The sequence below is a fragment of the Molothrus aeneus genome, chromosome 28, assembly GCF_037042795.1.
Source record: "Molothrus aeneus isolate 106 chromosome 28, BPBGC_Maene_1.0, whole genome shotgun sequence".
In the NCBI taxonomy this organism is placed as follows: domain Eukaryota; kingdom Metazoa; phylum Chordata; class Aves; order Passeriformes; family Icteridae; genus Molothrus; species Molothrus aeneus.
This window is the reverse complement of record NC_089673.1, coordinates 825,001-846,843: the sequence shown is the minus strand read 5'-3', so window position 1 is coordinate 846,843 and position 21,843 is coordinate 825,001. Positions and strand designations below refer to the sequence as shown.

General features: G+C 53.3%; 1 protein-coding gene across 3 annotated transcripts in view; it reads right to left on the bottom strand.

Moving 5' to 3' along the window:
- Positions 1-6,249: 6,249 nt before the first annotated feature.
- The window catches only part of LOC136567138 (acid-sensing ion channel 2), a 495,624-nt gene continuing 480,030 nt past the window's right edge, over positions 6,250-21,843 (bottom strand). For 2 of the 3 annotated variants that reach the window (XM_066566641.1, XM_066566642.1), the window contains exons 4-10: positions 17,619-17,769; positions 16,041-16,097; positions 15,359-15,512; positions 14,421-14,512; positions 12,269-12,348; positions 8,618-8,686; positions 6,971-7,340 (exon numbers count right to left, since the gene is read on the bottom strand). In XM_066566641.1, coding sequence (XP_066422738.1) covers positions 7,239-7,340; positions 8,618-8,686; positions 12,269-12,348; positions 14,421-14,512; positions 15,359-15,512; positions 16,041-16,097; positions 17,619-17,769 — 705 coding nt within the window. In that variant the 3' untranslated portion in view covers positions 6,971-7,238. Of the gene's footprint in view, positions 6,627-6,970; positions 7,341-8,617; positions 8,687-12,268; positions 12,349-14,420; positions 14,513-15,358; positions 15,513-16,040; positions 16,098-17,618; positions 17,770-21,843 lie in introns of those variants that run through there. The other variant, XR_010785110.1, reaches the window with a different exon arrangement.

The window sequence follows — 21,843 nt, the reverse complement described above, 5'->3', positions numbered from 1 at the left end:
ACTGGGACTGGGATTGGGATTGGGACTGGAATTGAGACTGGGACTGGGACTGGGACTGTAGCATTGAGCACTGGGACCCCCAATCCTCTTCCCAGTTTTTTTCCACAACGCTTCCTGAATTTTTCATCCTGAAGTTTGAGGGGATTTTGCACATTCACAGCTCTCATTCCCTCTGAAATTATGGATGGGGCTCTACAACCTCTGTTCCAGCCTAACAATTCCTGGTTTATTACCAGGATCAATCAAATCAAACCCTGATGGCTTCCAAATGTTCTCCCTCCTCGCTCCTGTTGTTATTTCCTTGTTTTTATTAGGAGAGACAAGTTCTGGCTCCGGGAGATTTCCCTGCCAGTAAACAATGCCATTAAAAACAAATCAGGGGCCTCATTGTCCGTGGATCTGGCAAATTCCCGCACTCAGCTCCGTGCCTGCCGCTGCAGGGTGGGGACAGGGCAGAGGGTGGCATGTCCAGGTGGTGTCCAGCAGCTGCTCCTGCTGCCTTTGGGGCTTTTCCCTGGACTTGTGTCCCTGAACCCCGGCCTTGCTGCTCCAAGGCAGCTGCTCTGGCCAGGATGTGGGGGGTCAGGAGGAGGCTCAGGATTTGGGGATGTCACTGTCACCCAGGGGGGCTGGACCCATCCTTGTCCTGACCCATCCTTGTCCTGACCTCCCCACATTTTGGGGATCCAGGCTCTTCCCTTGGGATTCATTCCCCCTTTTCCACAGGGCTGATTTCCTCATGGTTTTGGGATCCAGGCTCTTCCCTTAGGATTCATTCCCCCTTTCCATGCAGATGATCTCCTCACATTTTGGGGATTTTCTGTTGGGATTCATCCCCTCCTTTTGATGGAGATGATCTTCTCACGTTTTGAGGATCCAGGCTCTTCCCTTGGGGTTAATTCCCTCCTTTCATAGGTCTGATCTCACATTTTGGGGATCCAGGCCAGATTCCTCTGCTCCAAAGTGCTGCTGATCCCTGTTTAGGGATCTTAAAACTCCTTCCAGCTGGGAAGGATGAGGAGCCCAGGATGATCTTCCCACTCTGTGTTTGGAGTGTCAGGCACTGGGGGGAGACTGGGACACTGGGAAAGGATCCTTGTCCTCTTCCCAGTTCCTGCTTTTGTGCCTCTCTGCTTCTCCAGCCTTTGGGATCTGTCTGATCCTTGTCCCCTTCCCAGTATCTGATCCTTGTTCCCTTTCCAGTATCTGATCCTTGTTCCCTTTCCCAGTGGCTGATCCTTGCTCCCTTTCCCAGTGTCTGATCCCTGTTCACTTCCCAAAGTCTGATCCTTGCTCCCTTTCCCTGTGTTTAATCTCTGTCCCTTTCCCAGTGTTTGATCCTTGTCCTGTTCCCAGTGTATGATTTCTATTCCCTTTCCCAGTATCTGATCCTTGCTCCCTTTCCCTGTGTTTGATCCCTGTCCCTTTCCCAGTATCTGATCCCTGTTCCTTTTCCTGTGTTTGATCCCTGTCCCTTCCCCTGTGTCTGATCCCTGTCCTATTCCCAGTGTCTGATCCCTGTCCCTTCCCCTGTGTCTGATCCCTGTCCTATTCCCAGTGTCTGATCCCTGTCCCTTTTCCTGTATTTGATCCCTGTCCCTTTCCCAGTATCTGATCCCTGTCCTATTCCCAGTGTCTGATCCCTGTCCCTTCCCCAGTGTTTGATCCCTGTCCTATTCCCAGTGTCTCATCCCTGTCCCTTCCCCTGTGTCTGATCCCTGTCCTATTCCCAGTGTCTGATCCCTGGCCCTTTTCCTGTATTTGATCCTTGTCCCTTTCCCTGTGTCTGATCCCTGTCCTATTCCCAGTGTCTCATCCCTGTCCCTTTCCCAGTGTCTCATCCCTGTCCCTTTCCCTGTGTCTGATCCCTGTCCTATTCCCAGTGTCTCATCCCTGTCCCTTTCCCAGTGTCTCATCCCTGTCCTATTCCCAGTGTCTGATCCCTGGCCCTTCCCCTCTGGATCCCTGCACACAGTTCCCTCCTCCCAGGCCCCATTCCCATCCCCATGTGAGGGTTCTCTCCCACAAGGAACCAGGCACAAATTTGGAATATTTAATGTACAGTTTAGCTACAGACTGGGAGCCTCTTAGGAATGTTGTTTCCAGGTCCTGGCAGAGCATTTTCCAGCCTGGCTGTGAGGGGAGGGCTGGGAATTCTGTGCAGGGAAAAAAGCACTTCCTGAGCTCCTGAATTTTTCATGGGTGCCCTACATGACAAAGTGCTGCTTGTAAATCCATCCATTATCCCTTATTTTCTCATCCATAATTAAACAGCCAAATCCTGTTCTCAGCCAACAAACAGGGAATTTACAGGGATGCTTCCTCCCAGCCCCTGGAGCAGCTCCTTCCTCCTCAGGCTGCTACTGGCTGGTGACAGGGCCCCTTTGGGGATGGTTTTCCAAGGCTGCAGCTGGAGAAATCCCTGTTGGAAGTGGCTGAAGGTGTTCCCAAGGCTGAAGGTGTTCCCAACATCTCTTCCCCCAGATCCTGTTCCCACTGTTCCTGGTTTCTGCCTCCAATCCTGGCCCGGGGCTGCTCTTGGACTTTGGTTTTTGTGGATTTTTCCTGCTCCAGAAGCAGCCCTGGCTCAGCTCTGTCCAGCCAAGGCAGCCCAGGGTGCTGCCACATTCCTGTCACTGCTGTGCCATGGGAATGGGAATTGGGCACTCCTGGTGTCCCCAAGGCTGGAGTTTGGGTGGGAGTTATGAATGAACTGGAAGGTGACAAATTCCAGTGTTCCCATTCCTGCTTTAGAGAATCCTGATGGAAAAAGGCTCCAGGGGGCTTGGGAAGCCCCTTGGCAAGAAGTGGGATGGAAAATGAAATTCAAGGTGGTTCAGTGAAAGTTTCAGTTGGAATGGCACTTCTGGGATATCCAAATTAAAGCAGCTTCCCAGAATTTCAGCCAAGGGTTTAACTGGGAAAATCCAGCTGTGCCTGAAATCCCAGTGCCCTGGAGGGGCTTGGAGCTGTTCCTGGGGTTTCAGGATTTGGGAGAGGTGGGATCCAGTCAGGGTCAGTCCAGAGGGGACTGAGGAGCAGAGCAATACCATGAGGTGTTCCCTGGGGGGCTCCTCTCCAGATCCTTCATCCCACATTTATTTTGGGATCATGTTGCTGGGATTTTCCCAGTGACTGCTTCCCTTCTTCTGGACATTCCTGTGCCAGCCCCAAACCCTGCCAGGTTATTCCTGCTCATGGAAACAGTGCTCCTGCTCCCACAGCAATGATTTGTGGTTAGATGGTGAAATTCCCAGTTGGGAATTCAAGCATTCCAGCCATTAATTACCCTAAGGAGTAAAATCCCTTCAGGGAGCCTCTGGATGACCAATGTCCTCCATGGAATGTGGGAAACCAGGACAAACCTGCACCCCTGGACTTGGGAATAATCACTGGGATATTTCCAGGAAGAGCTGAAGGTGGGATCTCCCCACCTGGTTTTGCTCCACTTTGCTCCTCTCCTGTCACATTTTCCTGCAGGAGATTGGTGGAAAAAAGGGATTTTTGCTCTGCAAACTTCCCTGGGTGTGCTCTGGGGCTGCTCCTGAGATCAGGAAGAGCAGGAACCCTGCAGAGTGTGGAGATGATTCCTTAAGGAGGCTGGGGGATGTTCCTGCCTGGAATAACAATGGAGATGCTGAGAAACACAGAGAGGAGGGGAGGGAAAAGATTCTGAGGGCTTAAAACTGGAGTCAGGCGTGAAGCACATAAACATGGACATGTTCAGAGCCAGCCAAGGAAACAGCGACCGTGGCTCTCAGAAATTCCATGGGCTGATGGATCATCACTGAGCTCTGGCAGGGGAGAAGGAAACAAAACCTCCAGAAACCACCATGGGGTGGGAGAGGAACCATCACAAGAATTCCCATCAGGATGGGATTGGGATTGGGTTGGGGTTGGGATTGGGGAGGGGCTTTGGGATTGGGGTTGGGATTGGGATTGGGTTGGGGTTGGGACTGGGGTTGGGATTGGGGTTGAGGTTGGGATTGTGGTTGGGATTTGGATTGGGGTTGGGGTTGGGTTGGGGTTGGGCTTGGGGTTGGGCTTGGGGTTTGGGATTGGGGTTGGGGTTGGGATTGGGGTTGGGATTGGGTTGGGGTTGGGTTTGGGATTGGTTTTGGGATTGGGTTTGGGTTTGGATTGGGATTGGGATTTGGATTGGGGTTGGGGTTGGGATTAGGATTGCGGTTGGGATTGGGTTTGGGTTTGGGATTGCGGTTGGGATTGGTTTTGGGATTGGGTTTGGGATTGGGCTTGGGGTTGGGCTCTTCCCACCCAAACTAACACAAAACAAGGACAATTTTCCTGCTAAAAATTCCCATTAATTGTCTCTAATTGCTGTCCTTGCTGCAGGCTTGGGGGAGGAGCAGGGAGAATGGACCATGGAATGTCCTTCACAGTTGGTGATTCCCAGGATTAATGAAGTGCTGGTCCTTGGAGCATCCTGTGGGATGGAGGAGCCTCTGAATGCTGGGAATGGAGAAGGAATAGGGAGAGGTGCTTGGGTGACCTTGAGCAAGTGGAGGAGACTCCAAGAGCATTTCCTGGGTGCTTTCCTGCTCCTTGTGGGAACACAGCTGTGGGAGCTGGTCAGGGATGTGGTGGCTGAGCCACAAATCCCAGGAATGTGCTCTGGCCTGGGCTCCAGCCCTCTCCATGCCAAGCTGAGCTCTCCCATTCCCCAGGAACACAGCTGCACTTCAGAAATCCCTTCTCAGAGCTGGTTCTGCTCCTGCTTTTTCTCCTGAAGCATTCCCATGGGATTTTCCTCACTGTCCTGCCCTAGGGCCCTGCTGCCCAGCAGGGATGACCCAGTGCTCCATCCCTGTGGAGCTCCAAGGGAGATTATCCCTTGGGATGGCAATTCCAGATTTGTTTGATGGATTTGTGGTTGAGGTTGAATTTTCTGAGCTGCAACTCAGCCAAACCCTCTGGTCAATCCCACTCTGGATTTTCCCACCTTGTCCATGGGATTTTCATCTCCCACAGGGATTCTTTTTTCATTTTTTCCATCAGGATTTTGGGAGCTGATGGTTGGCTCCCATCCCTGCTCCCTGCTCCATCGTTGGGCAGATCCATCCAACACCAAACACGGGTGGGATGGACGTACTAGTGCCTTTTCCACTCCTTTCTCTTTTCCTTGGAATGTGCTCCAAGCCAGCATGGGGTTAATTACTGTAAATAATGGAGCTTCCCTTCTCCTGCAAAATCCTGGGGCACTCAGCAGAGCTGGGGCTGTGCTGGGAGTTTGAAGTTTGGTTGTTTCTTCTCCTGAATCCCCATATAATCCTCATAGTTTTTCCTGATCTTTATCGTCTTTTTTTTTCCGGAAAAGGAACCCTTAATGCTGATGAAGTTTGGAAGCAGAAATGAAATCTCCTCCCATCCCTCTCCATCAGGGCTCAGGGCCCATTTTCAGGTCCTTCAAACCCTCATCTCTCCCTGAGGTTGTTTCTTAAAATCCCCAGGACTCTCCCAGTGCTGGAGATCCCTCAGTGCCTGGATCCAGGGGTGAAGCCACTGCTGACACATTTTGGGATGCACTTGGATGGAAATGGATTTTCTTGTTACACTTCAGAGCCAGTTAAAGTGGACCAGTAAAGGATGAGTTGGAATCCCAGAATCCTGGACCAGTTTGGATGGAAGCAGCCTAAAGATCATTGAATTCCCACCCCTGCCATGGCAGGGACACCTCCCACTGTCCCAGGCTGCTCCAGCCCCAATGTCCAGCCTGGCCTTGGGCACTGCCAGGGATCCAGGGGCAGCCCCAGCTGCTCTGGGCACCCTGTGCCAGGGCCTGCCCACCCTGCCAGGGAACAATTCCCAATTCCCAATATCCCATCCAGCCCTGCCCTCTGGCACTGGGAGCCATTCCCTGGCTGCTGTCCCTCGTCCCTGTCCATGTTTTTTCCAGGCTCCCTTCAGGCACTGGAAGGCCTCAATGAGGTCACCCCAAAGCTTCTCCTCTCCAGGCTGAACAATCCCAAAACATCATGGAGAGGTTTCCATCACCTCTGTCAGCAAAGAGATCCCACAACATCCCAGAGATCCCAGCACATCCTGGAGATCCCCCTCCCAGGGGAGACAGGGATGCAGCTGGGCAGGGCCATGGCACCACTCCCACGCCATCCTGAGCTGCGTGAGGACGTGGGGGGAGAGGAAAAGGAGGAGTAAGGGATAAGGAAGAGGCTTTTCCTGGGATCTGCCCTCCCACTGGCAATGAGGGCAAGGCAGGAATGACACAGCCTGGCCATTTCCACAAGACCAGCTTTAATATCAGTCAGGAGAATGAGGAGAAAGCACAGAATCCATGAATGGGAGAAGAAGGAAATTGCAAAAATTCCCCCCAAAAATTAAAGAAATGAATGAACCCAACCCCACTGGCTGCTCCCGGACTCTGCAGGCACAGCAGGGCTGGGATGATCCATAGGGATCCCTGTGGCTCCTCTCCAGGGATGCTCACCTTGGGCTGAGCTCGGGATTCAGCCCAACCTCAGCCAGAGGACGTGGCCGGGGGAAGAATCCGAGAGCGCCAACTTTGGGATCTCTTTATTGTAAAACTCTCAGCCTACGGCGCTGGGAATGGAGAATTCTGGGATGCTCCTTCTGGCACTGAAACCCAGGGACTGCAAAGAGGAGAAGAGCTGAGAGAGGCAGCTGAGGAACCCCAGGGCCAGGAGAAGCCCTGGCATGCAGTGCTCGGGATATTTGGGATGCTTCCTTTGGGATTTGCTGCTGCTGCTGCTGCTGCTCAGGCTTGGACAATCCCAAAAAGTGTCCTGGCCCTCCATCCCGTGTGCCAAGTCCCTCTCCAGCTCTCCTGGAGCCCCTTTAGGCATTGGAAGGGGCTCTGAGGTTTCTCTTCTCTGAGCTTCCCTTTTCCAGGTGAACATTCCCAGCTCTCCCAGCCTGGGAGCTGCTTCCCAGGTTGGAGCCAAACCCCCAGGAGGAAAGGACAACAGGAGTCAGGTCCAAGGCGCCTCTCACTTTGGGCAGAGTATATTTAGAATTTATATTTTTATATTATTTTTATATTCTTTTAATGCATAGCGAGTTTTTCTTCTTCTTTTTTTTTTATTTTTTAATAGATTTTTTTAATAATTTTTTTCCAGTTTATTTTTTTTTCCAGTATATTTTTTTTTCCATCTTTTTTTTCCCCCTAGTGCAAACCTGAGCTGGGTCCCTGTTTTCCCTGTGCAGTTTTCCTTCCACGGGATGGGCACTGAGGTGGGGAGGGGTCAGCAGGCGATTTCCTCCAGCGTCCCCAGCGGGGCCTGCAGGGGCACGGTCACAGTGTGGCTCAGGCTCTCCGAGTGGTTTGGCACTGGATCACAGGTGCTCTGCCATGGAAAAGCAGGGAATGCGTTATCCCACTGATAGCACAGGGATAAAATGTTTCTAAAATCATGGGATACTCAGGGGAGCTGGAAAAAGGTTGGGCCTGGTAGGTGTCATCATCACATTTTCTGGAAAAATCCCTTTGCCCAGGATTCTTCTCCTGGGAAGCTGAGAAGCCTCAGAGGAAAGGAAAACAATATTATCTCGTTTGCTTCTCCTGTGTTTTGCTGCTTTGGAATGTGTTTGGAGATTGTTTACCCACAGGTGATTGTTTAATTTGTTTCATGTGAATTGTTTTGACTATTTAGCCAATCATGGTCCTGCTATGTCAGGACTCTGGAAGGAGTCACAAATTTTCATTATTATCTTTTTAGCCTTCTGTCTGTATCCTTTCTGTATTCTTTAGTATAGTTTAGTATAGTATTCTTTTATATAATATAGTATCATAAAATAGTAAATTAGCCTTCAAGAACATGGAGTCAGATTCATCATTCCTCCCTTTGTCTCGGACCCCCGAAAATACAAGAGGCAGGGCCTGGAAAAATGTTAGGGTAGGCCCTGGGACAATGTCAGGCTTTACTGGATCATGCAAAACCGCACCTGTGTAATCATTTAATGGCCATGAGAAATGATGTGATTGTTAAATGCCATGATTGTTTGGTAATTGTGTCGCCCTGTTCTTCTAAAGTTCTTCTAAACCCCAGACTATTGTCACTGGCATCTGGTCCCATTTTGCAGCTTGACTGGGGCAGAGGCATCTCTAATTATAATTTTAATAACCTGACACACGTGGGAAGAGCTCCAGGGTCCCCAGGGCATTTCCCCTTTGTAGGAATGTGTTCCCTGTTGACAGAGTGACCAAATTATGCTTTGTCTCCTTAAAAAAGAAAAAAAGCCCAGAAGTTTCTCTCCTCAATTGGGTAAAAAGACACCTCATAGGACCTTGGGGACTTCACCTCAAACTTAAGGATAGCCAATTAGACAGAAGCCAAAAGGTCCCACCTAAGCAATTTACTAGAAAAGAAGAGAACAAAGGAACCAATTGCTTTTGTGGGGTGTTCTACCAGGAGCAAGAACCTCTTGCCCTGGCTGGGTTTTTCTCTGTAAAGAGCTTTGTTATTTTGCCTTTCATTAAAATTTTCTGTTTCCTATCACAGAAGCCATCCTGTTGGTTTGATGCCATCTGAGGTAGCTGAGCTATCTCGGGTGTGATACAGATCTCCAGGAGCTCGTTGCACCAGGCTGGAGGAGCCCCCTGTGTGAGCCCTTCTCCCCTTACCACGTTCTCCTCATGGCTCCCGTCCTCTTCCTCTTTTCCAAGGAGGTCCAATAACTTCTCCTTGATCAGCTGCAAGAGGAGGGAGCAGGATTAGGGTGGGAAGAGGCTGCAGGGGCATGGGGAGCACTGGGTGGGGCTGGGTTTGGGGCTGCATTCCAAAGGGTTGGGAGAAGGAGGAAGCTCCAAAGGCTGGGCCAGGGAAAGGCTGGGAGAGCTGGGGGGGCTCACCTGGAGAGGAGAAGCTCCAGGCAGAGCTCAGAGCCCCTGCCAGGGCCTGAAAGGGCTCCAGGAGAGCTGGAGAGGGACTGGGGACAAGGGATGGAGGGACAGGACACAGGGAATGGCTCCCACTGCCAGAAGGCAGCAATGGATGGGATATTGGGAATTGTTCCCTTGGAGGGTGGGTCTTGTGTTTTGTGTTGCTGGAATGGCTCCCGAGGTATTCAAGAGTCTTTTCCCCAGCCCTGTGACTGAAGAAGTTGAGATTCCTCAGCTCTGGTTCTCAAGGTTGTTTATTCTCTGTTATCTATTCCATTCTCTCTCTGACCTGCTGAGATCTGTCCAGCACGTTGGTTCATGGCACACTGACTGCCCTTGGGGTGGTGTTGCCTTTTTATACTAAAAACTACCTGTACTTTATTTACAATAATTTTCCAATACCAATCACCTATGTTAGACAGTCTGTCTCTACTCTAAACCAATCCAAAAGTGTCACCATCACAGCAGAAGATGGAGGACAAGAAGAAGAAGAGAAGGACAGAACATGCCCAGATTCCTGCATCTTGCCTCCTGAACCCCCATTCTAAATCCCCAAAATTCTACATTTTCACCTTGTGATAAATTCACTATCGTTCTACTCAAACTCTTGTGGCTTGTAACTCCTCACACAAAGTTGGGAATTGTTTCCATGGCCTAAAATCAAAGTCTCTGAGCCCCCTGGCAGGGTCTTGAGCCATCCAGGGCAGCCAGAGCAATGTCCTGGGTTCTGACAGGTGGGCAGGCCCTGGCACAGGGTGCCCAGAGCAGCTGGGGCTGCCCCTGGATCCCTGGCAGTGCCCAAGGCCAGGTGGGACACTGGGGCTTGGAGCAGCCTGGGACAGTGGAAGGTGTCCCTGCCATGGCAGAGGTGGGAATTCAATGATCCTTAAGGTCTCTTCCATCCAAACCATTCCAGCATTCTCTTACAAGGAATAAAACCCACAAAAATTCCATTTTTGGGACACTTTTGGGGTTCAGGGAAAGCTCCCAGCTCTGTGAGCTCCATTTCCCTTCCCAGCCCCCTCATCTTTCTGCTGCTGCAGGATTTGGATTCCAGGGAAATCCCATAAAACTTGGGAAGTATTTTACTGGAAAGCTCCCACTGGGAGAAAAGAGAAATAAAACCAACAAGAAGAAAGCTGAAATCCCAAAAAATTGGGTCAGTTCCTAAGGAATATGGATCCTGGCTGGTGCAGGGAAGTGTGGTGGGAATTTAGGACCAGGAGGACAGAGCTCAGCGGAAGATCACAGAAAAGCCTCTTTAGGGTCAATATTTTCCCCAAATTTGGCCAATCCATGAAAAAAAAAATGTATCTGGTTGCTGCCATTCCCAGAATATCTAAATATTTTGGCTGAAAACTCCAATTTTTGAGGTGCTGACCCCCCACTTTGTGAAACTCTGAGCAGAAGGGAAAACGATGTGGACTTTTTTTTAATTTTAAGGTATTTTATTCCTTTTTTTCTGGCTGGTGGGGGTTAAATATCTGGGATTGTGAAGATTCTCCTGCTGGGGAATCCCCAGGGAGCTTCTCTTGAGGGGACAAAATGAATTTTAAGCCCAAATAAGAAGAAAAAAATAAAAAGTGCAGCAAACCCCCCACATTTGATGAATTTTATGAGCAGATGTCAAAGAAAGAAGGAAAACAGGGAGGAAAACCCCAAATTTGTGAGGTTTCTTATGGTCTACTTAGGAAAAATCCCCAAGAAATCCAGGAAAAGGCAAATTTAATGAAATATTTGGGTATCCAGGCCAAGCTCTAAATTCAGGCTCAGCTTTTGTTGATATCTGAGCTTTAGGTCTGGAATTTTTCCATGTTTTTTATTCCTGGCTAATGGCACCAATGCTGGAGCTGCCCAGGAGGGATTGGGATGGGGGCAATTGTCTGAAAATATAAAAATATAAAAAAAAAAAAAAAAAGAAAATGAGAGGATTTGAAGTGAGTTCAGAGCTGGGATTGTGGGGTTCACTTCCCTGGAATGGGACGTGTCCCCAGCCTGGACTGGGACTCATTAAATCAAATGGACAACAATGAATAAAATGGAAAACTCTCCCATCCCATGGCAATAAAACTCCCTGTTCCCACCCTGAGCTGGGGCTGTGCCAGAGCTGGATGAGGCAGGTTGGAAATACAGGATTTTGGGGGGGCTCTGGAATCCCCAGGGAACAGAAAATCCAGGGATGAGGAGCACCAGGAATGGCAAAAACAGGGATGAGGGGCTCCAGAAATCCTGGGATGAGGAGCACCAGGATGGGAAATCCAGGCATGAAGGGCACCAGGAGTGGCAAATCCAGGGATGAGGAGCAGCAGGATGGGAAATCTTGGGCTGAGGGGCTCCAGGGTGGGAAATCCAGGGATGAAGGGCAAATCCAGGGATGAGGGGGCATCAGGAATGGAAAATCTGGGGACAAGGGGGTACCAGGAGTGGCAAAAACATGGCTGAGGTGCTCCAGGATGGGAAATCTGGGGATGAGAGACATCAGAAATCCAGGGATGAGGGGCTCGAGGATGGGAAATCCAGGGATGAGGGGCTCGAGGATGGGAAATCCAGGGATGAGGAGCACCAAGAGAGGCAAATCTGGGGATGAAGGGCACCAGGAGTGGCAAAAACAGGGATGAGGGGCCCCAGGGTGGGAAATCCTGGGATATCCTGGCCTGAGGGGATCCAGGTGGGATATCCTGGGTTGGGGGGCTCCAGAAGTAGCAAATCTGGGGACAAGGGGCAGGAAAGTCAAATCCAGGGATGAAGGGGCCCCAGGAATGGCAAATCTGGAGATAAGGGGCACTAGGAGGGGCAAAAACAGGGATGAGGGGCTCCAGGATGGGAAATCCAGGGATGAGGGGCACCAGGAGTAGCAAATCTGGGGATGAGGGGCAGGAAAGTCAAATCTAGGGATGAGGGGCAAATCCAGGGATGAGGAGCACCAGGAGTGGCAAATGTGGGGATGAGGGACAAATCCAGGGTTGAGGAGCACCAGGAGGGGCAAATCTGGGGATGAAGGGCACCAGGAATGGCAAAAACAGGGTTGAGGGGCCCCAGGGTGGGAAATCCTGGGCTGAGAGGATCCACTTGGGATACCCTGGGCTAAGGGGCTCCAGGAGTGGCAAATCTTGGGATAAAGGACAAATCCAGGGATGAGGGGGCATCAGGAAGGGCAAATCTGAGGATGAGGGGCACCAGGAGCGGCAAAAACAGGGTTGAGGAGCTTCAGGATGGTAAATCTTGGGCTGAGGGGCTCCAGGAGTGGCAAATCTGGGGATGAAGGACAAATCCAGGGATGAAGGGGACCAGGAGTGGCAAAAACAGGGATGAGGAGCTTCAGGGTGGGAAATCCTGGGCTAAGGGGCTCCAGGATGGGATATCCTGGGCTATCCTGGGCTGGGAAGGCCTTACCTCGTACAGGTAATCGAAGAGCTCGAGGATGGTGAGGATGCTGGCCCCGATGAACAGCCCCATCTGGCCACCAATGTCACCTGCAGGGGACAGCACCGTGAGGGCTCCCAGGCACTGCTGGGCCCTGCCTGGAGCTGCCATCCTCCAAAATGGGAACAATTCCCCCCGGAGCAGCAGGGTCTGCAATGGCATCGGTGGTGTCCCGAGAATGGGCCTGACCCCAAAGTGGGCACCCCCAAAATGTTTTCCTGCTAATGGAACCTGGAGTCCTCCAGGCTGCATCCCAGGAATCCCAATTCCCACGCTGGGCAAGGTGCTGGGAAGAATGGATGTCCCTGGAGCCAAGGAGAAACCCTAACCTGGCAAAAAGTGGGAAGGGATTCCCTTCCCTGTCCCCAGCCTGGGTTGGTGTCACAGACATCTTTTCTGCAAAACCTTTTCTTTAAGATTTTTCCTCCTGAGAAGCTGAGAGGCCTCAGGAACAAAATGTACCCAATGGTTATCTGCTGCTGTGGAATGCAACAGGTGCATCTGGGATTGGGCTCATGTGGTTGTTTCTAATTAATGGCCAATCACAGTCAGCTGGCTCAGACTCTCTGTCCCAGACACAAGCCTTTGTTATCATTCCTTCTTCTTCTATTCTTAGCCAGCCTTCTGATGAAATCCTTTCTTCTATTCTTTTAGTATAGTTTCAATGTAATATATATCATAAAATAATAAATCAAGCCTTCTTAAACATAAAGTCAAATCCTCATCTCTTCCCTAATCCAAGAACCCCTGTGAACACGGTCACAGAAGGTGACTGGGATGTGGTGCTCAGGGAAGACAAATCCCATGGATTTTGCTGGAAAACAGCCCTGGATTGACCCCCAGGGCAAAGGCACCCATGGGTGAGGGGAAGGGGCCTTTTCAGAGGTGTCCATGAGGGATGGAGAGAGAAAAGAGGGGGAAAAGCTTGGGATCAAGGTGAGAACCCTGAATGATCCCAGGAGGTGTTCTGGGTTTACACCAGGGGGATTCACCTGGAGGCTTTGGGCCTGGGAAAAATACTCTGGGATGAGGCTGTTCCTGAAGTTCCAGAGCCCTGGGAATGAGGGTGCCATGAGGTGCACACGGGGTTGGGGTCAGAGAGGCTCCAGCAGCCTCCTCTTCCTGCCTGGAATTCCTGGAAAAGCCCCAGGAGGTGCAGAAGGGCTCCTGAGGGGGCTTTTGGCAGGGCCACCCATGTGGGGTGACACGGGGACACCTCTGTGCTCCAGCTCCAGCTCCCCAAGGGGCTGAGCACCCCCAGCATTCCAGAGGGATCCAGGGAGGCTGCAGGGCTGGGCGAGGGCTCACCCCCAGCCCAAACCCCAAATCTGCAGCTGGGACCCCAGAGCTGGAGCTGATTTGGGGCTGAGCAGCTCAGGGTCTCCTGCAGCTCCTCCATGAGGCCTCCAAAGGCAAAGGGCCCTGGCCTGGCTGGAAAAGGTGGATTTGGAGCAGAGAAGAGGTGATGGGGAGATGGTTTTGGGATGTCCCCCACACCCTGCACCACAGAGGGCACCCAACACCCACCCAAACCCAAATCTCCAAAACTGGGGAGCTGGAATCAAGCAGGGATGGAGCAGCTCCAGAACCTTCCATGTGTCTCCTCCACCTCCTGCTGGAAAGGATGGACTGGAGTAGGGAAGAGGTGATGGGAGATGGTTTTGGGATGTTCTCCCCACACACTGCCCAGGGGAGTAGAATCCCCAAAAACGGGTGCTGGGAGCAGGCAGGGATGGAGCAGAACCTTCCATGGGTCTCCTCCTCCTCCATGGAGCAGCTGAAGGCCAAGAGCTCAAGCCTGGCTTGGAAACTTGGGTTTGGAGCAGGGAAGAGGCAATGGGGGCATGGTTTTGGGGTGTCCCCCACACCCTGCACCACAGAGAGCACCCAGCACCCACCCAACCCCAAAATCTCCAAAAAAGGGATCAGGCAGGGATGGAGCAGCTCCAGAACTTTCCATGAGCACAGAGTATCCATGGGGACATCCCTGGGATGCCGTGGTGGGGTGAGGAAAGCAGACCTGGGGCCTTGCTGGGGGTTTCAAGGCTGTGGACCCCTCCCAGCCTCTCTCTCTCCCTCCCAGACCAGCAGAGACCCCAAACTGGTCCCAGTCCCCCCTTACCAAGTAAGGCTGCCACTTCATAGGCTTTCTTCTGCTCAATGGTCTCATAGTTGAGTGCTTCAAAAAAAATGTCCAGCACGAGAATGTTCTCTCTGTGGGAACAGGAAAAACATCAGCCCAGGAGCCACTGGTGGCTCAGTCCTCTGGGATAAGGGAAAAATGGGGTTTTGGGGCTTTATTCCCCTTTGTATGGATTGTTCCTCTTTCTGGGGTCCTCAGAACCCACAGAACCTGGAGCTGGTGCAGACCAGGAGCTCAGGGCACCCTGAGGGCTCTGGGAGCTTTTGGAGCAGCTGGGAAAGGTTTCCCCAGAACTCCTCAGGATCCTGGATCTCACTTTGCTGGGAACTCTTCTCTTGGATGGTAATTCCTGATTGTGAGGGTGGGCAGGCCCTGGCACAGGGTGCCCAGAGCAGCTGGGGCTGCCCCTGCATCCCTGGCAGTGTCCATTGATCACTGGGGATATGAGCACCCTGGGACAGTGGGAGGTGTCCCTGCCATGGCAGGGGTGAAACTGGGTGGGTTTAAGGTCCCTTCCCACCGAAACCATTCCATGATTCTGTGAAGAGAATCCAAGGGATCTGGAAGAACTCTCACTTCCCACACACAGCAATCACATGCCCAGGGCTGGGAGAGCTCCATGGCCTGAGGAGCTCAGCCCAGAGATACAAATCTCCCACAGGACCAGCAAAGTGGTCTTTGGACCAAACATTTTGGACTTTTTTTGGTGGGACTGGAGGATTCCCATGAGGACAATCCTTGGGAAGGAACTCAGAGAAGAAATCTACTGAGAAGAAATCAACCTCATCTCTCCCAGGTTTTCACTCTGCTCTTCCCTGGAGGCCATCCCTGTGCTGGGGATGGATTGGCCAGGACTGGGCATTTCCCAGACATTTCCCTCCCAAAACCCAAAGGAATCCAGGTCCTCCCCCACTCACGAGATGTATTTTTCCGACTTGTTGAACTTCTTCTCCAGGTACTTGGCCGAGGTCTTGCTGGGGATCTTGACCATGGAGAGCTCCTTGTTGTACCTGGTGAGGTTACAGGGGGTCCTGCAGATGCAGTAATTGCTGTCCTTCTCTGCCAGGAGACCTGCAGGGGGGCAGGCATGGAGCACACGGGGTCCCACGGAGCAGGGAGGGACCCCATGGAGCAGGGACACGGAGCAGGGCAAGAGCAGAGATCATCCCTCCCACAAAGGAGCCAAGATTCTGGGATGAGGCTGTTCCTGAAGTTCCAGACATTTCTCTGGAACTTCTGGACTCTTGCGATTTCTCTCCCAGTTCATCCCAGTTCTCACCCCCTTGGAGAGGCCTCTTGCTGGAGATGACACAGTCATCAACAACAGCTTGGAGAACTGGTGGCTGAGTCCCTAAATCCGGGCTTGGAATGGGTCCCTCCACCCCAAACCCTCTCCCCTGATCCCGAGGGTTTCTGTGCCCCATGGAGAACCAGGAGAAACTCCATCCCAGCCTGCATCCAGCACTTCCCAGCAACCTGGGGCTAATCCCAGCCCCTCTCCAGGCTGCAGTTCCCCTGTTCCTGCCCAGCCAGGAGGACCCAGGCCGCTGGAATTCCATGAACATTCCATGCCTGGATCCAGGGCTCCCCGGTACTCACTGAGCGCGGGCTCTGCGCATTCCTTGTACTGCTCCGGGGTGCAGAAGGGAGCATCCCCTGCAGGGACAGGACAAAGCCATCTCAGGGGGACACCCAGGGACCCCCCTGCACCCAGGTGACCCCGGCTGTCCCCAGCTCTGCCCGCCACAGGGGCCTTGTCCTGCAGGAGCTGCTGGGAACAGCACCCAGGGGGGATCTGATCACCACAGAAGCCTTTTCCAACCTTCACCACACCCAGGTCTCTCTTGCATGGCTTGGCCCTGTTTCACAGGGAATCCTGGAATATCCTGGGTTGGAAGGGACCCCAAGGCTCATCCAGTCCCACCCCAGGCCCTGCACCCCAACAACCCCACCCTCGGCATCCCTGGCAGTGCTGTCCAAACCCTCCTGGAGCTCTGGCACCATTCCCTGGGGAGCCTGGGCAGTGCCAGCACCTCTGGGGGAGAGAACCTTTCCCTGAGCTCCATCCCAATCCCCTGGCCCAGCTCCAGCCATTCCCTGGCTCCTGTCCCTGTCACAGGGAGCAGAGATGGGAGCTGCCCCTTCTGTGCCCCTCCTGAGGAGCTCACTGAGCTCTGCCCTCAGCCCCCTCTGCTCCAGCTGAACAGACCAAGTGCCCTCAGCTGCTCCTCATGTGGCCCCTCCAGACCCTTCCCCATCCTCGTGTCCCTCCTTTGGACTCTCTTGAGTTCCTTGATGTCTTTTTTATTTTGTGGTGCCCAAAGCTGCCCCAGAACTCTCAGTGAGGCTGCCCCAACCCAGAGCAGGGCTGGACAATCCCTCCCTGCCCCTCTGCTGTCCCTGATCCCCCAGGACAGGGATGGCCCTGCTGGCTCACATCCAGCCTTTCCCAAAGGCCAGGGGCACCTTCTTCCCTCAGGTACCCCCAGTCCCTCCAGTCCAGCCCCAGGTGTCCCCAGGTGTCTCCCCTGTCCTTGACCTGGCACATGGCCTGTTCCTGCAGCCCAGCTTTCAGCATCCCCCAGGTGTCCTTGTCACTGATCTGGCACATGGCCTGTCCCTCCAGTCTATGCTCCAACTGTCCCCCAGTGTCCCTGTCCTTGACCGTCCCTGCTGTCCCCAGTGTCCCTGTCCCTGACCTGACATGTGAATTGTCCCTCCAGCCTATCCCCAGGTGTCTTTGTCACTGAGGTGGCACACAGCCTGTCCTTCCAGTCTATGCCCCAACTGTCCCTCCAGGTGTCCCTGTCCTTGACTGTCCCTCCGTCCCATCCCCAAGTGTCCCTGCTGTCCCTGCTGTCCTCAGTGTCCCTGTCCATACCTGGCATGTGAATCGTCCCTCCAGCCCATCCCCAGGTGTCCCCACTGTCCCCAGCTGTTCCCAGTGTCCCTGTCCCTGACTATCCCTCCAGCCCATCTCTGCTGTCCCCACTGTCCCCTGCTGTCCTCAGCTGTCCCCGTCTCTGACCTGACATGTGAATTGTCCCTCCATCCCATTCCCAGGTGTCCCAGCTGTCCCCAGCTGTTCCTGCAGGCTGTGACCCCGTACACCGGGAATTGTCCCTCCATCCCCATCCCCAGCTGTCCCCCCTGTCCCCAGCTGTCCCCATCCCTGACCTGGCATGTGCACCATCCTGCAGTTGCAGTTCTCCACGATGTAGCGTGTCTCACAGTCGATCCTGCAGGCTGTCACGCTGTACACCGGGAAGAACGCCAGGCCCAGCTCCGGGGAGCGGCACTCGCCCCACGGCGGGGGCAGGTACGTCAGCTGGGGACAGGGACAGGGACATCAGCTGGGGACAGGGACATCAGATGGGGACAGGGATGGCACAGGTACGTCAGCTGGGGACAGGGACATCAGCTGGGGACAGGGACACCAGATGGGGACAGGGACATCAGATGGGGACAGAGACATCAGCTGGGGACAGGGACATCAGATGGGGACAGGGACATCAGATGGGGACAGGGATGGCACAGGTACATCAGCTGGGGACGGGGACAGGGACATCAGCTGGGGACAGGGACATCAGATGGGGACAGGGACACCAGATGGGGACAGGGACAGGGACATCAGATAGGGACAGGGATGGCACAGGTACATCAGCTGGGGACAGGGACAGGGACATCAGCTGGGGACAGGGACAGGGGTCAGCTGGGGACACAGAGGGATAGCATAGGGGTCAACTGGGGACAGAGACATTAGATGGGGACAGGGACAGGGCTGTCAGCTGGGGACACAGGGGACATCAGATAGGGACACATGGGGACAGAGACAGGGCTGTCAGATGGGGACAGCACAGGGGTCAGCTGGGGACACATGGGGACATCAGATAGGGACAGGGCAGCACAGGGGTCAGCTGGGGGCAGGGACATCAGCTGGGGGCAGTGCCAGGGCCAGTGAGAGGGATAGGGACAGGGCAGGACATGTCCCCTGTCACAGGGCAGACCCTCAGGGCATCCCCCCTCCCAGGAGCTCCCTGACTCCTGGGATAACTCACTGGGGACAAGCTGTGAGTGTCCCTGACTCCTGGGATAACTCACTGGGACAAGCTGTGAGTGTCCCAGCGTCACTGAGTGACACTCCCAGGTGACAGTGAATGTCCTGGAGGTGACACTCCCAGGTGACAATGAACATCTCGGGAGTGGGAGCAGCTGTGGAGGGATCAGCTGGAATTTCTGCCTGGCAGACTCTGCTTTACAAACTGCAAGAGCTCCACCAAACTGTCCCAAGCAGGAGGATCTGCACATTCCCTGGAAATGTCTGGAGTTTTCCCCCAGCTGCTGCTCCCAGCCTGGCACAAGAATCTCTGGGCTTAAATCCAGGGGGAATCCATCCCTAAGGGCTCCCCTGAACCCCTTCCTGGCCAAATCAGGGCTGAAACCTCAGGAAAAGCCTTTCCATGCAAAGCCTCGGTCCTGTGGAGCTGCTGAACTCCTTTCAGAGCTGGATTCCTGCTCTTGTGGCCCTGGAGCTGCTGGGAAAGGCACCCCAAGGAGCAGGAGCAGGATGGAGGGAGCAATCCCAGCCCTCAGCTTGGGAAGAATTAACGGGAGAGACTTCATTGGGCTTGATCCCTCTCCCTGCAGCCCCTCCAGATCCTCCTCCTCCTCCTGAGGGAATCAATCCCTTTCCTTTCTGCCAGATTATCCCAGCTGGGGGGCGGTGGGAGGGATTGGGGCTGGATCAGCCCTGGGATGTGGAGCTGCTCCCTCCACCTGTGGAATGCAGGATGACCCCAACACCAGGCAATGATTGGCATCTGATCCATGATTGGCATCTGATCCATGATTCAGAATGCTGAACAATTGCTTTATTAACACTACACTATATTATATTAATACTATATTATAACTATACTAAAGAGATACTAAAGAATACTAAAGAAAAACCCCTGACTGTCTGAGGCAGCCAGGACACAGCTTTGACCCAACTGGCCAAGGAAACAAAACAATCCCCAGCAGAATCCAATTAACAAATCACTTTGGGTAAACAATCCCCATAACACATTCCACGTGTGCAAAAACAACCGGAACAGAGAATAGATATAAGAATTGTTTTTCTCTTCTTCTCTCTGTGCTTCTCCAGGAAAAATCCCGTGAGAGACAATGATGTCTCTCTCTGTTCAGAGAATGTAAATGCCACATCCACCCTCCCCTGCTGCCCCCAAAGTGGGAACAAACCACAGCAAAGCAGCTGGAAAAGCAGGGAAAAGGCAGCAGGAACATCCCTGCCCTTGGATCCTGCACGATTTGTGCTCCCTGGCAGCTTCCCCAGGGCTCTTCCTCCTGCTCCTGCATAGAGAAATCCAGTTCCAGCCTCTAATTGAGGGTGACAGACTCCCAGCCTGGCCCTTTTGCAGTCATTAATAATTAATTAATGAATTAAATGCTTTTCTAGCCCTCCTGATCCCGGCTTTCTCCAGGATTACCGGGATTCCCAGCTGGCAGGTGCTAAAAGGGGAAGGAAAAAATTCATTTGACTCCTTGGAAGCTGGATGGATACTGCATGTCCCAAACACCAGGAAAAGAGGGGGTGAGCTTGGAAAACCTGGAGGGAAGAGACCCTGGGGCAGGGGAGGATCAGCTCCTGCCACAGCCCTTCCCTGGCCACATTCCTGCCTTTCCACACTGCTCCTGGCACGGAGCATCTGCCCACAGCCAGAGCTTACTCCTTCAATTACCTGGAAGTGCTATCCCTGATTTCCCTGCCTGTTTCATTTTCTCAAACAGGGAAACGTGGTGGAGATGATCCCAGCAGAGCTTGGAGCAGTTTGATAAAACCCTGGAATATCCCAGGTTGGGAGGGGTCCCACAAGGATTGAGTCCAGTCCCTGCTCCTGCCCAGGATCCCAACAATCCCCCAGGATCCCAACAATCCCACCCTGGGCATCCCTGGGGTGGTGTCCGTGTCCAAACCCTCCTGGAGCTCTGGGACCATTCCCTGGGGAGCCTGGGCAGTGCCAGCACCTCTGGGGGAAGAACCTTTCCCTGATCTCCATATCCCAGATGCCCCTGGCTCAGCTCACACCATTCCCTGGGCAGTGCCAGCACCTCTGGGGAAGAACTTTTCCCTGCCCCATTCCCCTCTGGCTCTGGGATGGATCCAGCACCAATTCCTGCCCAGACCCCACGTGGCTGATGGCACCAAACTCCAGCGATCCCAAGGAAGGATCCAAGCTCTCCCTAAACATCCCCACCTGGGCTGGGTTCCCAATGAAACCAGAACCAGAACCCTCCCTTCCTTAAGGAGACCTCCAGCAGCAGCAGCAGCTTTCTTGGAATTCCCATCCCAAGCAGCTCCAGCCCTTGTGGAATGCTGAAAATCCCAGAGCAGCCATGGCTGGCTTATCCCAGCTCCCACTTAATGATGCTGGAACTGCTCCCAGGAATTGGTGCTGGAATTGTCTGTTTGCCTCTCCAGCTCCTTTCCCATCCTGCCTGTTCCTTCCCATTTGCTCCCTTCCTGAGGAATTGGTTTTCAGGGATGAATTTGACCCTTCCAGCCCCTTGGGGCAGAGCTCAGGGGTGTTACAGGACCCATGAGTGCCCAGGGAAAATTGGGATTTTGGAGCTCCAGGATCCTTCTTTGCAAATCCAACAGGAACAGCAGCACTGAGACCTCCTGCAGATCCATAAAAAGTCCAGGGCAGCCTCTCCAGAGCCTCATCCCAGGTTTGCTCCCACTCCTGCTTCCCCTGGATGGGCTGGAGCTGTGGTTCACGTGCAAAATCCCCAATAACGTGGAATTATGGAATTCTAAAAGTTGGAAAAGCCCTCTGAGACTGAGGCCACCACTGCCCCATGTCCCCAGATGTCACATCCACACGGATGAAGCCCCTCAGGGATGGGGATTCCCCCTGCCCTGCGCCAGGAAACTCTGCCTCTCCTCCTGCTCATTCCCTGGCACATCCAGAGGCAGCCAGACCATTCCCCCTCATTCTCCCAGAACATTCTGCCTGGATTTGTTGGGCCCAACTCCCAAACTCTGGCAGAGTTGTCAGTTTGGGGGCTGGGAGGAATTGGACTCTGAAGTTCTCCTGTCTTCACTTTTCCACCTTTTTATAAATTCCTCTTTTCCACAGGGTGCAGAGGGAGCAGGAAACCCAAACCATTCCCTCATCCTCGGATCTGATGGCTCTTCCTGACTTCCCACTCTCTGCCTCTTCCAGGCTCTGCCTCATCTCCATCCATTGCCTAAGAGAATCCTGGAATGGTTTGGATGGAAGGGACCTTAAGGATCATTTAATTCCCACCCCTGCCATGGCAGGGACACCTTCCCCTGTCCCAGGCTGCTCCAAGCCCCAGTGTCCAGCCTGGCCTTGGGCACTGCCAGGGATCCAGG